At 52.2% G+C, this 12,844-nt stretch overlaps 6 protein-coding genes across 6 annotated transcripts; 2 read left to right on the top strand and 4 right to left on the bottom strand.

The window, feature by feature from the left end:
• Window positions 1–24: 24 nt before the first annotated feature.
• Window positions 25–1,786, bottom strand: BO79DRAFT_226227 (putative PB1 domain protein; the record flags this gene model as incomplete). Its single annotated transcript, XM_025683775.1, has 5 exons — window positions 25–54; window positions 107–1,150; window positions 1,196–1,531; window positions 1,576–1,725; window positions 1,772–1,786. The coding sequence occupies 5 exons, from the start codon at window positions 1,784–1,786 to the stop codon at window positions 25–27; spliced, it is 1,575 nt and encodes a 524-aa protein (XP_025541904.1).
• Window positions 1,787–3,991: 2,205 nt separating this feature from the next.
• Window positions 3,992–5,159, bottom strand: BO79DRAFT_208006 (copper chaperone CCS1). The gene is made up of 4 exons (XM_025682294.1): window positions 5,058–5,159; window positions 4,924–4,996; window positions 4,743–4,877; window positions 3,992–4,684 (listed from the first exon to the last, which is right to left on the bottom strand). The coding sequence occupies exons 1-4, from the start codon at window positions 5,073–5,075 to the stop codon at window positions 4,167–4,169; spliced, it is 744 nt and encodes a 247-aa protein (XP_025541903.1). The 5' UTR covers window positions 5,076–5,159; the 3' UTR covers window positions 3,992–4,166.
• Window positions 5,160–5,389: 230 nt separating this feature from the next.
• On the top strand, window positions 5,390–6,957 carry BO79DRAFT_190922 (kinase-like protein; the record flags this gene model as incomplete). The annotated part of the gene is made up of 3 exons (XM_025680777.1): window positions 5,390–5,938; window positions 6,000–6,414; window positions 6,505–6,957. The coding sequence occupies exons 1-3, from the start codon at window positions 5,403–5,405 to the stop codon at window positions 6,955–6,957; spliced, it is 1,404 nt and encodes a 467-aa protein (XP_025541902.1). The 5' UTR covers window positions 5,390–5,402.
• Window positions 6,958–7,169: 212 nt separating this feature from the next.
• On the bottom strand, window positions 7,170–8,591 carry BO79DRAFT_141982 (uncharacterized protein; the record flags this gene model as incomplete). The annotated part of the gene is made up of 1 exon (XM_025678267.1): window positions 7,170–8,591. One exon carries the CDS (start codon window positions 8,589–8,591, stop codon window positions 7,170–7,172), a length of 1,422 nt encoding a protein of 473 aa, XP_025541901.1.
• Window positions 8,592–9,609: 1,018 nt separating this feature from the next.
• BO79DRAFT_141705 (kinase domain-containing protein) lies at window positions 9,610–10,841 on the bottom strand (the record flags this gene model as incomplete). The annotated part of the gene is made up of 2 exons (XM_025678258.1): window positions 9,610–10,280; window positions 10,334–10,841. The coding sequence occupies 2 exons, from the start codon at window positions 10,839–10,841 to the stop codon at window positions 9,610–9,612; spliced, it is 1,179 nt and encodes a 392-aa protein (XP_025541900.1).
• Window positions 10,842–11,763: 922 nt separating this feature from the next.
• Window positions 11,764–12,163, top strand: BO79DRAFT_252597 (uncharacterized protein; the record flags this gene model as incomplete). Its single annotated transcript, XM_025685938.1, has 2 exons — window positions 11,764–11,966; window positions 12,025–12,163. The coding sequence occupies 2 exons, from the start codon at window positions 11,764–11,766 to the stop codon at window positions 12,161–12,163; spliced, it is 342 nt and encodes a 113-aa protein (XP_025541899.1).
• Between the last annotated feature and the right edge of the window lie 681 nt (window positions 12,164–12,844).

Raw genomic sequence — 12,844 nt, 5'->3', positions numbered from 1 at the left:
TCCAGGGTATACGCTAATGCAATCCTAAATCACGCCTCGCTCCTCAACCCATATCTGTCATAGTCAGCACAATCCCTTCTCTCGTTGCAGTCAAGTGGGTGTATACCTCCATCTTCCCCATCTCGCTCCCCTCTCGTCGTGCCACCTCGCGCGACCCCGCCATCAACAAGTCTAGATCCTCCTGGTCTACCATCGTAATCATATCCCCATCGTCTTGCATGCGGATTCGCAGCAATGTGCGGAACCCAAACTTGTCCCGGATCCGACTCTCAAACTCCCTAAACTCAATCGTCGGCTCCATCATGATGTACCGTGTATCTTCTCGCGAGTGCGCCTTCACTCGGAACTTGCGCACCTCCGGCCGTCGTGACGTCCCCCGCCGCGACCCCCGGTTCGGAGACGCCTGCGGCCGCGTTCCCATGATCTCAAACTCACCGTCCGGTCCGTTGTCCTCGTATGCATCACTGGCATACTCTTCTTGCTCGTCAATATACCGCTCTTGTTGACGGCGCCAGGTGGCGCCCGCTGGCATCGATCGGGTGCCCGAATACGACTCCTCCGAGCTCACCGTAGGGACAAACCCCGTATCACTCATGCCTCGTCGATGGCCATGGGACTCGCCCGGCCCTCGTGGCCCTGGCCCTGTCCCCGGCCCCGGTCGACCCGGACCTGCCCGCGACTCGGACGCCGTGCGCGTCGTGCCGATCCGCGGCTTCTCAACCAGCGTTTCTGTACTGTGGCCCGCCGTCAGGTCGAGCCGGGGTGGCCGCGCTGCTCGGATGGACCCCGGTCGACTGTTCATCGCGAGACTACCTGTGGAGCTGTTGGTACTCGCCTTGTCTGCGTCCGGCGGGGGAGTAGGAGGGAAGAGATTACGGTTCAGAGGCGGCTCCGATTGCTGACGGCTCCGACTCTGCAGGTTCTTATGCACCAGGTGTGACGTGGCAAACGGCAGCGTCTCTGGCTTTCGGTGGTCCAGCATGGACATGGTCCGCTTGAGCTCCTCGCTGGCTGCGGACGGCATGCTGCTGCGCTCAGATGCGGCAATCAGCCGGGACTTGCCCAGGTAGTCTTTTGCCTTGAGGTTCTTGACCTTGGCCTCGTTGGGTCGGTACACCACCCCCACCGGGATCGAAAAGACCGTGTAGCCCTGTTCCGTCAGTACCATCACTCTCACAAGAGGAAGCTGACCTACCGCCGCTTGCTCACGAATCGCATCGTCAATCACGTCGTGGTCGGGCGTGACTTTCTCTTTTGATGCATATTGTAGATCTTGCATGCCAGGTCCCATTTGCTGCAGGTAGATATAGCACAGGCCCCGATTGAACAACACCTCACAGGAGAAGAGCCGGAACTTCAAGCCCAACTGCTCATAGTCAATGGAGGTGTTGCCCCGGAGGTAGAGCAGCGTGTCATTGAAATTAGCCAATGCCTCCTCAAAGTCCCCCAGAAGAAAGTTGGACACTCCCTCTTGGAAGTAGGCAATAGCCAGATACTGGTCCAGGCCGACAGCCCGCTGGTAGCACTCAACCTGCTCTCGTCAGTAATGACCAGAGAATTGATCAGGGAACATACCGCTCTTTCATGTTCTCCTAACGTGGCATAGATGACCCCGCAGTTGAAGAGAATCTTGGAGGTCTCTGCAATCGCACCAAAGACCCTAAGAGCTTCATCATATTCTTGATTATCGTAGTGGTCAAGGGCCTGTACCCAGGTTTCGATTTCCTAGTCACATTAGCATCATCCTAAACCCTAAGGCTGGCATAAGTACCTGCTTCAAGGACATGATCAAGTTGTCCGTAGCACGGCCACTGGCCTAGTTGACTTGGGCGAGGCGAGACGCCGCAGCAACTAGCGAGTGTATATGTATGCGACTGGCTATGGCCAAGACGCAATGGCTGGGTCCTGGCCACGCTGGAGCAGGGATGTGACGAGGGGCAGCGAGTTCACTGGGACGATGCCGTAAAGGGGATCCAATCGAGGGTAAGCCGGTTGGGGTCGGCACGCGGCAGTCGGTGTGGCTGCTAGTCGAGAGAGCGATAACCAGCGTGAAGGAGTGATAGACCATGCGCACTATCCAAGCGTCGAGAGCCGAGAGTTGGATCGGATATATAATTAGATCACGGATCCAGCGACCCAGCCGCTAAGAGGGACCGGAGACCAGCCAAGACGCAAGGAGGGCCGTTGGCTGGATGTGATGAGTGATGGGATGAGGGGAGCACGGGGCAATGTGAGGTGATTCGAGGGAAGGATTGGCAGAGATTCGTAAAAACGGGTCTGTTCTTGAGTGAGTTTGCAGATAGGGTTGTGGATTAAGGAATGTGGGTTGTGGTGTGTTGCCCTGAGATAATTGAATTCCAGCGGGACGGGAGAGAAAGAGGTACGGATCGCGATGGAAGAAGTCAAATCCACATGTAAATGCCAAAAAGGAAGAAACAGGGAAGGGGGTGGGATTAGCGTGCAGAGACGATGCAGCCGACAGGGGAGCTAGTTAGTTTAGCAGCAGCAGCAGCAGCAGTAGTAAGAGTAGTAGTAGTAGGTGTAAATGGTGACCGTCATGCCGGTCAAGATGGAGAAGACCAGGGAGGGGTGAACAGCAGTAAATTGATGACACTTAGGCATGGCATCGGGCATAGATGGGGAGGGAGAGAAAGGGAAAGAAGTATAAGCTTGTCTGGTCAGTCGGTGTAGCCAAGAGGAATACTCTTAGTCTCTTACAGTTACAGCGTATCTACTGAGTCGACTAGTCAAGTAAAATGAGTGGTGATGAAAAGAAACAGGAACTGTCACAACTGCCCCGTTCGTAACGCCCGAGGGGGAAACTGGCGCTTGAATGGCTGATAGCAAGCCACCCCCGGTCAGTGCTCAGGGTGCCAATCCGGTGTGCGCGATGATCATTGGCTCCTGCAGGGGGTTGGCACTTCATCACAGTGCAGCCAAGATCCATCTCTTCCCCCTTGATTGGCTGCTGGTCGGGGTTCTCTTCCAGTTGACGCCCGTACCTTACAGTACTCAGATACATACATACATACATACACACTCTCTTTCTGTCTTTTACTTTCGGAGGTACAAGATACAATTAAAATTCGATACCATTTAATTTACACCAGATTACTTCGATACTACCTCACTATCTCGTTACTACTCCTTGCCACCAGCCATGGATAGATGAAGACTGGATGTTGGGCTGAAATGGGGTCAATGGCCCGTTCCGCAACCCATGCCGAGTGGGGAATGTGGGCAATCTCCGATGTCACTGAAGAATTCAATCAAATCAATCAATCACCCTACCAGATATAGTATGATACATACTAGGTACCATTAGAGGACCTCCGGGACAGGAGGGAAAAGAAAATAACCAGGACAAATCAAAATTCATCACACAGTCTGCTTCAAAATCCGCATCACGTTGTCCCAATCCTTCTTTTTTTTTTCCACTCTCTCAGGGGATGATTAACTTTTGGGTGTCCCCGCCACGGCGCTTGCAGGAAATGGCCGAACTCCCCTTCGGTACCGATTTCCTGCCTGGGGTCCCTCTCCGACCCTCGCTGATGGTCCCTCGCGGTTGGTGCAATAATCACCAGCATTAATCACTATCCACTAAGCAACTACCAACTAACCATCCCATTTGATTTCTCTCCCCCCCGCCTTCATCGACCCCTCGACGACCGTTGTGACTAGACTACGACTAGTCCTGTAGACGCTGCTGGCTGACCTATCTTTAGCTGCGAGCCACCGTAGTCCCTCCGACTAGTCGCTCTGTCGTGCAGCTCTCCTGCATACTCGTCGGTCACCTGAGTCTGGGGTGTCTACTATTGGATCCCTCGTCCATCTCTATCCCCATCCAACATCACCACCACCACCACCACCACCAACCACCACAAACATCAACTACCGGTGATGCAATGGGTACCCTGGTCCGGTCTCTATTTCTGGAAACCCCTCGCCCACGCGTTTCTATTTAAAAGTTCGGCAATGCGCTAGAATATCGTCACTCATGCTTGCTCGTATTCCTTATCTCAGGGCTGATCGATCATCGATCGTGGGTATCCTATCCCTAGTACTATGCACACTCTAACCACTGACCGGACTGCTTGCTATACATAGACACACCCGCCAGTCTAGCTTCCTCCAACCACATCCTCATTTCCCTCTCTTCTTCCCCTTTAGGCCATTCCCTGGGCCACCTGCTCCTGCCGCTCCTGCCACACATTCTTACCGGAGCAGGAACACACCATCTTGTCGTTATCCCACACCCCCGCGCTTCGAGCGATCACTCCCACTAGAGTGTCAGGGTCTTCCTGTCGAAAGGGCCCCTCCTGGCTCTTCGACACTACCATACTGCGCCCAATCATCTCCCACACCGCTACCGGGCGATCCAAAAATACATTGCCCCGGCCCTTGTCGTTCACCTCAACCGATCCAAAAATGCCGCGGGGTTCCTTGACTGGCTCCGAACCAAGCACTTTAGCCTTGACGGCCTCCCAAATGCCGCCGGCGGATCCAGCACCCTGCGAGATATCCCCTGTGTCGCGTACCGTGGCATAATACTTGCCGGGAGTAAGGCCGTTGATCGTCAGGTCGACCAGGGTCATGTTGGAGGAGACCTGGACCATGCGCGCCAGGCCACGAATCTTGTTGGGGACGCTATTCGAGTGGGTTTCCAAGATACACACCGCGGAACCTGCAATGGTGCCATCAGCCTCGGTGTACTGCCTGGAGTAGGCAGGTGATAGACATACTGTTGGAGGTGCCACTGCCTCGTAGAATGGCATCCCGTCCCGTAGCTTGGATAGCGGAGACAATCGAGCTGGGTGGTGCCGTCCCCTCGATGAAGACTAGCTGGTCCTTAAGGTTTGCCTCGACCTTGTTGATGCCTGACCGGTCAGCTCGCGCACAGGGTTGCAATGCGGATGCGCCTACCCTCCAACTTCTTCAGCGATGCGGACACATCCTTGACGCAGCCCTCGCAGGTCATCGGGACCGCAAAGGTAGTCTAAGCGATTAGTTAGGCATTCCCCTCACGAGATGCATCGTCAACCCTGGCAAGAGCCCACCTGAAACGGTTCAATCATCTTGTCTGGATAGAAAGTACTACAACACCAATGTGCATGTAAGTGTCACCGTAGAAGAAAGAGGGAAAAAGGAATTGTGGATTCTCATGGAATGCCCCTCGAATGTAGTTGATGCGGGACGAGGCGGGGACGCTTTGAAATCAACCCAATCGGGCTTAGTCACTCTGTTCTCGCCGATAGCGTCATCCGACCAATCAAGCATCACTTTCTCGCCGCAATTCCGTCCGCGTCCAGCTTGTCTACAGCTGCTGCTTTGCATCCGGCACTCTCCCCACAATCCCATCCATCCATTGTCATTCGCCCCACGCCAATCCAGGCCATCGCAGCATGTCCTCCAAATCCAGATGGGCCACCGACGACGACCCCGAAACGGAGGCTATCCTGGCCCAGCGCAAGCGCGAAAAGGAAGAAAAGCGACGCGCCAAAGCCGAGAAACAGCGCCAGCTGGACGAGCAAGCCAAGCTCCAAGCCCAACAAGCTGATACAGATAGCAGCGCACCACCCACCAAGCGTCGCCGACTCTCAAACGACCACATCCCAGACCAACAACAAGCAACATCCAGCACCACCACCACAAACAATGAACCCAACATCCTCACCTTCCCAACCCAAGAATGGGGACCCTGTCGAAACGTCACCAACTTCGAACGCCTCAACCACATCGAAGAAGGCTCCTACGGCTTCGTCAGCCGCGCCAAAGACATAACCACGGGCGAAGTAGTAGCCCTGAAGAAACTCAAGATGGACAACTCCCCAGACGGATTCCCAGTAACAGGACTCCGCGAGATCCAAACCCTCCTCGAAGCCCGCCACCAAAACATAGTCTACCTACGAGAAGTAGTAACAGGCACAAAACTAGACGAGTACACCTCCCCCCTACCCTTCATCCATCCCATCACACGCAGTCCTAACCGAAATCCACAGAATCTACCTAGTAATGGACTTCCACGAACACGACCTCAAAACCCTACTCGACGAAATGCCCGAACCCTTCCTCCCCAGCGAAATCAAAACCCTCCTCCTCCAACTCCTCTCGGGCCTCAACTTCCTCCACGACCAATGGATCATGCACCGCGACCTCAAAACCTCCAACCTCCTCCTCAACAACCGCGGCGAGCTCAAAATCGCCGACTTCGGCATGGCCCGCTACTACGGTGATCCGCCCCCGAAACTCACCCAGCTCGTCGTGACCCTCTGGTACCGGGCTCCGGAACTCCTTCTGGGGGCAGAGAAATACGGCACCGAGATCGATATGTGGAGTGTGGGGTGTATTATGGGCGAGTTGTTGACCAAGGAACCGCTATTGCAGGGCAAGAATGAGGTCGAGCAGGTTTCGAAGGTGAGCCTAACCCCTCCGCCCCCCTCCAATCCTCTTCCCAAAACCATCACTCTGTGAAGGATCATGTTGACTAATAATAATGTGATGTAGATATTCGCCCTCACCGGCCCGCCCACACCCCAGATCTGGCCTGAATTTAGATCACTACCGAACGCCAAGTCACTACGGCTGCCGCCGACTGCATCTACTACTACGGCGGGAGGAAACCCGCCTCTACTGCCTCGGACCAAGTTCCCGTTTTTGACAAACGCTGGGCTACATCTGCTCTCATCGTTGCTGGCGTTGAATCCCGGGGTGCGGATGTCGACGAAGGAGTGTCTGGCGCATCGCTACTTCAAGGAGGATCCTCGGCCGAAGCCGAAGGAGATGTTCCCAACGTTTCCGTCTAAGGCGGGTATGGAGAAGCGCAGACGGAGGGAGACTCCCGAGGCGCCGAAGCGGGGGCAGGAGGCTCCGAAGCTGGACTTTGCGAGTGTGTTTGGTGGGCAAGGTGGTGGGGAGACGGGGGAACAGGGGGCTGGGTTTACGCTACGGCTGGGCTAGTATGGAGCCTGGTTTAATGTCTTATAATGTGCATATAGAACCTCGTGTGATTCAGGTTTTGGAGCGAGATGTCTCGATATCCAAAATACCTGGAGGTATCACTAAAATACACTTCCAAACTGAACAGCAAGGTGTGATAAGGAACGTCACAGGTTAGGTAACATGCAAAGTGAAATGAAGGCAGTACCGACATCACTCACGTCAGCATGGACTCACGAAAAGTAGTGTCTGTCGATGGCCGGGTATGTCATAAGGTACTCGTCTGAATCGCTGGTGTTATACTCGCGTCGGAACGGCCGTGTGCCACGTACCTGGACGGGCGTGCGCGGACCAATGATCTCGGGGATATCATGCACTCTGTTCGACGAGTTGCGGTCGAGCCCTGGCCCACTATACAAGCAGCCATCACCGCTGAAGCTGCGCTCCGCTTTGGTGGCGTTGTTCCCCCTATCCGGACGGAGATCGTTGGATTTGTCCACTAGGAAGTACTCGTCTCGCAATGCTAGCAGCGACGCCAGATCGTCCTGAGACGATTGGCTGCGCAAGACCGACGCATCGGTACCATGTTCACTCAGACGATCCTCTGCTCTAGCCGGGATTAAGGGCATATTTTCTATCGAATCAATGCAGCGGACAATACGATTATCGGCGCCTTCCTGCACCTGTCCAGAAGTAACGCGCATATCAATCGTAATGCGAGGTATTTCACCACCTTGATTCGACAACTCGGGGATTTCAGTTGATGGCAATTTCGGGGAGGGGCTGTTGATCGAATCCACTGCCCCTGGTGAGTGACTGGCTGAATGTCCAGCGTTCTCGTAAGCTTCGTATGTCACGACCTGTTCCCCATCATGACTTTCACCCAGCTCTAGCCGTTGGCACAGCTCCAAAGACTCTATAGCCAACTCAGCATCTATGATCTGTGAGTTGGAGACGTAGGGTGCCATGTTGGCGCTCGAGCCAACAGGTCTGGCACTGCTTGTGTCGATGATTGGCACCGAAAGATTGCTGGGTCTGCTCGCGCTGGCCGCACCATCCCTGTCACTATCGACTGTTCCAGACGGCAACTGTGGCTCAGAAGCGCCACTGTTGGAAGGAACAGGAACTGTGATGCACAGACCCTCGGTCTCGCTGCCTGCTGCTTGCGAAAAGTACGACTCGCTAGGATTGCGGGAGGATGAGCTCGGAATCATAGGCTGAGGATTGTCTCCTCCGATAGCATCTGTAGACGCCACATTATGAGACTCCGTTCCCCTATCTTTATTGCTCGACGTTGATCGAGCATTTGAGAAGGTCAAAGTAAGGAACTCTTCAGTCTCCCGATGAGGCACAACGGTCGACTCTGAGGAAACCGTTCCATCTTCCCATACAAATGGCCCCGGCAGACTCCGTAAATACCTGTCCATGTTGCCATCCGGCGGGTAGTTGCAGCTGATGCGCTGTAGGTCAGTACCAAACTCAACATCTTCCTCTGTGCTAGCCTCTGACACAGTCGACGAGTAGAGCGTGCCCTGCTGGTCTGAAGAGCCCTTGGCTGAATCCGTGGACGACCAAAGGCTAGGTATATCATCGTTATGGCTTGGACGAGGAATGGGACGCCTGCGAAACCTAGGTCGGAAGGACAAAGAGTGCATTTTCCCCATGGACTTCTTCGGCAGGCTTTGCATCCACTGCTGCCATGATGTAGATGCAAGCGAAGGGTTGTGCCGCGGGTTTTGCGGATCAAAAACGGGGTAGTGGGCGCTTTCTTCGCAAGTGGTGGGAGGAGGTGTTGATGGTCTTCTAGTTCTTCATGCTATCTGTCAGCTTACAGAATCCACACAATCATATAGTTCGCCTACCTATTCCGGCTCATGGACGGACGAAGAGACGAGAACGACAACGACTGACGACGTCTGCTTCGGCCACTGCTTGAACCCTCGGGCTTCATGGCTGTGCTATTCAGGTGCCTGATATTGACTCGGTGAATCAGAAGCTCCGAACAAGAGTTGTACAGAAAGATACTTTGCGGGGGAATGATCTGGGCAGTGGGGTCCCCAGTGGGTAAATAGCCAGCAGCAGGCGATGCCAAAGTACATACGAGACGGGTCATACCGGGTGCATTTGCAATGTTGGACAAGGCAGGCATTGAATTGAGTGGCTGCTTCTCTGCCTGTATTACCTGCATGGCGGTTTCCTGAAATATCTCGGCTGTGAATGTACAAACAAAGTGTCGGGGATATACTTTGATTGGCTCCTAGACAAATTCTTACTATTTCTGTTTCGTAATGAATGCTTCTCTTTCATCTGAGTTAAGCTTAAATAAAGAACATTGCAGACTACCTAAGGCTTCAGGTGGTGCTGGCGAATCAAGCTCCTTGTTTGGGTCATACTATAAACTAGACTAAGGTGTTTCTCTCTGATAGCTGACAGTTACTAAACAATCAATAGTATCACGGAGCTGTGCTACTGGCACACCAACCTTCGTTCATGCCACACCCTCTCCCTACCCTTTTCCTGCGCTAAGTCTACCCCAGAAGATAAGGCTTGTTTTTGTATATGCAGAAGCCAAAGCCTATCGCCATCCCTTTGAATTCAGATCCCCAGTATGCTAGGCCTGAGACGCGAGAATGAAGAGCAAAGTCTATCAGGTCACAACTCCATATCACAGGATCAACAACCATACCGAGCCATGAGAGCCTTGAATGAAGGATCGGCCAAAAGCTGCGTCGCAGTCAGACGCTCCTCGGGCGAGTATAGGAATACCTTCTGCATGATGGAGAGCACAAGTTCTCGTTCAGCCGGGTCAGCATCGGGTCGATAGCGCGCAAGCTCTGATGCGAGGGTGTTGTTCGTATCGGGTGTTCGATTCTGGTCGTACCAGGAATCCAGACAATCATCATAGATGTAAGATCCTTTCCATTGCTCTGGTAGCGGGCCCAGACGGGCGGTAATAGTCGTCAAAACTCCGCCTATGTACCCATCATGGAATGGTCGTCCCCCTTGGTAAAGTTCAACAAAGTTGACCATGTAGCTCCACATGTCGCAGGCAAAGCTTGGAGCTTCTCCATGGAGACGCTCCGGGGAGCAGAAACACAGAGGTGGTTCGCCGGGTTGAGCCACGGGATCGCCAACCTTCATGGCCAGACTGAAGTCAGCGAGATAGAAATCTTCAGTGCGCAGGGTTTCAGGGACTCGTATGGGCCGCACCAACTCTCCAGGCTTCCAGAGCTCGATATCTTGGATGGTTATCTTTAATGGCCGAGTGAGTAGTTCATATTTAGCAGTCCTGCTAAGATTGTGAAGAGGTGCCATTCCCCACAGGCAGTTTCTCTCGCTCAGGTCTTGACGATGATTCATTAGATGGCGACGACATGAAATGTGTAGAATAACTTACCGCGGTGCACAATCCCAGCGTTGTGCAAAGCTTCCAATGCCTTTAACAATTGCTTCGCAGCTGACATGCGAGTACTTATAGCTAAGTTTGTCACTGTATAACGGTCAAGACACGGCCCCATCAAAGGAAACACCATAACCCTATGGTTACCATGGTTTCCTATCAGTGTGAAAGTGTCTGAATATGTCACAAGATGGGACCTGTCCTGCACGCTCTGAACGATCACATCTTGTATACGTAGCTCGATGCCTCCGCAATCGCCAGTGCGCAAGACTTTGACAGCAACATCTTTATTTTCCTGGAGGTCAAGGGCCATCCAGACCGTCGAGAAACCACCAGAACCGAGCTTATGCTCAATCAGATATCTTTCATTGAGAATCTCTCCAAGGCAAATAGGATAGAAAACGCTTGGCGTTACCTGGCGATCATACTTTTCCCAAGGCTCAGCAAATTCATCGAGCTCAATCTCTTCATCCTCTGTGCTCGCAAAGTCTCCGAAGTCTATCATGTCATCTTTTGCAATTGCTTGCGGTGAGACGCCAATACTCACAGTCTTTGAAGCTGATTGCGCCATCGTCCTAAGGTGCTTGGGTCGGTCTTAAATTATCCGTGATATCTGACATCCGAATATGCTGGTCGGCTGCCCCAGAGTCGCTTAGAAATATTGTGGGTAAGACAGTAGTATGTGAGCTTTGAGACCCGGCACAGTTCAGGCACTATGCAGTTGATAAGAATGGGTTGCACTGCCAATTGTTGGTGGTGATAGTCCTAGTTGGAAGGGACCTCAAGTTTTATATCGACCATACTTTAGGCCTGAGGTTGAAAGTGGAGTCTGAGCACTTCACTTGATGTACATTTACAGTGAAGTACAGTAAATGCTCTATGAATAACCTATTTCAATTATTAGTAGACCACCGGTAGTTCCTGATCATCATACTATCACCGAGTAGTAAACACAAGTATTCAATTCAGATGTCATCTATACGGAGTACCCTACTGCTTATACTATAACACCCGACTTCGCGGCAACCAGAGGTTGATGTAGATGCTTGGATCAAAGACCTGCTCACCTGTTGAAACGCAATTAGGGAGTAACTCTTTACCTTTTCTAGCTATAATATGGCATTGCAGGCACCTGACATGATTGCATCCTCCTAGTTTGTAGGGTCAGACAACACTTGTATCTAGAGTATCTCCTATATCAGAAGGGGCCCCCTCTCTTCTTCTCACAAATTCACAGTGCTGCAGAACCTGCTCTTCTACCTAATCGAAGGGATGAAGTGATTTATTCACCTCTGGGGTAATTCGGGCTAGTTATTCATCTCATTCATAATGAATGTCGTTCCATTCGGTCTCCAGCCTCCTTTCGTTCCTTTCCTATATCAAGCTGCTATTCTATCTGTAACATCAAAGAGTACTCAGCTTTTGCAATGACGTTTACTAAAGTTCTCCCCGCTGATCGTTATGAGGGAACCGTCGATGGAATTGCCATTAAATGGACTCACAACGCTAAAGCTAGGCTGACTACTAATGCCATCGAATACCGAGTGAACGCTACCGCTATGAAGGCAGCTACTGAGTACTTTACGCACAAGTGCTCTAAGCGCCTGGGGAAGGCCACTGCCATAATAATGTAGGTCTTCTTTACTCACTTTAGAACTTGAATCAGATACTCACTTCCTTCATTCTAGTGGATCTTTCCATAAATTCACCACTATCACCAGAACCGGCAAGGAGAAAGCGGCCCACTCCCATATAACGCTTTCCTTAAATCCAGGCGGCGTCAAGGTCCATGTGAACGTTACCTTGCCCGAAGGGGGGGGCCCGTAGAAAATGCCCAGTGGAGAGGTGAAAGCGTCGTATTGAGAAGAAGGGCCATAGCAGACCCAAGCCTGTCCGTAGGCGAGTATGCTGAATTGTCCGACAGGGGTAAGTCTACCATCGCAAAATACATGGAGCAATATGATCTGATTTATATAGATACACCGTCCCCTGTCTTGAACTAGTTCAAGCGCTAGAGAGAAAATAGCAAAGTTGCTATAAGAACCCTATCAAGAGGTTGACCGTACCAGAGTTCCGTGGATTGACTTTTTCGAGTTATCAGCAAGGACGACAAAGGCTTAAGGCTGATAGAAAGCAACAGCAGCGCTATTTAGGGCTACAGCAACGCCGAATGCAGAATGATCTTCCTGAGGAACACTGACAACATGCATCACAGCCGCGAGCAGCAATGACGAGGCAGACAAGCCTTGCAACACTGTGAGATGCCAAAAATACAAACACTGGACAAGGTCTTTGCAGAATAACAAGGGTCGCAGGGATAGACGCTGAAGATTCTGGGTAATTGAACCAAAACACGCCCTGTTACGAGTCTTCCGGGGAGGCTACGCATATGAGAAAGAAGAAACATGTAGGAGGCAAGTCATAGACAAAGAGAGGAGGTGATAATGGTCAGATGCAGCACTCTTTCTAACTTTGACAACTTTGTAGATGTCTCCTCCTTCGTTGTTC

Source organism: Aspergillus costaricaensis (assembly GCF_003184835.1).
Source record: "Aspergillus costaricaensis CBS 115574 unplaced genomic scaffold BO79scaffold_8, whole genome shotgun sequence".
NCBI lineage: Eukaryota > Fungi > Ascomycota > Eurotiomycetes > Eurotiales > Aspergillaceae > Aspergillus > Aspergillus costaricensis.
Note: the sequence above shows the minus strand (reverse complement) of the source record. Positions and strands in the feature narration are given on the sequence as shown.

Excerpts from the sequence above, each read along its gene's own strand:
- BO79DRAFT_208006 (XM_025682294.1), bottom strand. Across the intron at positions 4,878-4,923 it reads ATCGCTGAAGAAGTTGGAGG|GCATCAACAAGGTCGAGGCA; the intron begins GTAGGCGCATCC and ends CTGACCGGTCAG. Across the intron at positions 4,685-4,742 it reads AGGCAGTGGCACCTCCAACA|GTTCCGCGGTGTGTATCTTG; the intron begins GTATGTCTATCA and ends GCACCATTGCAG.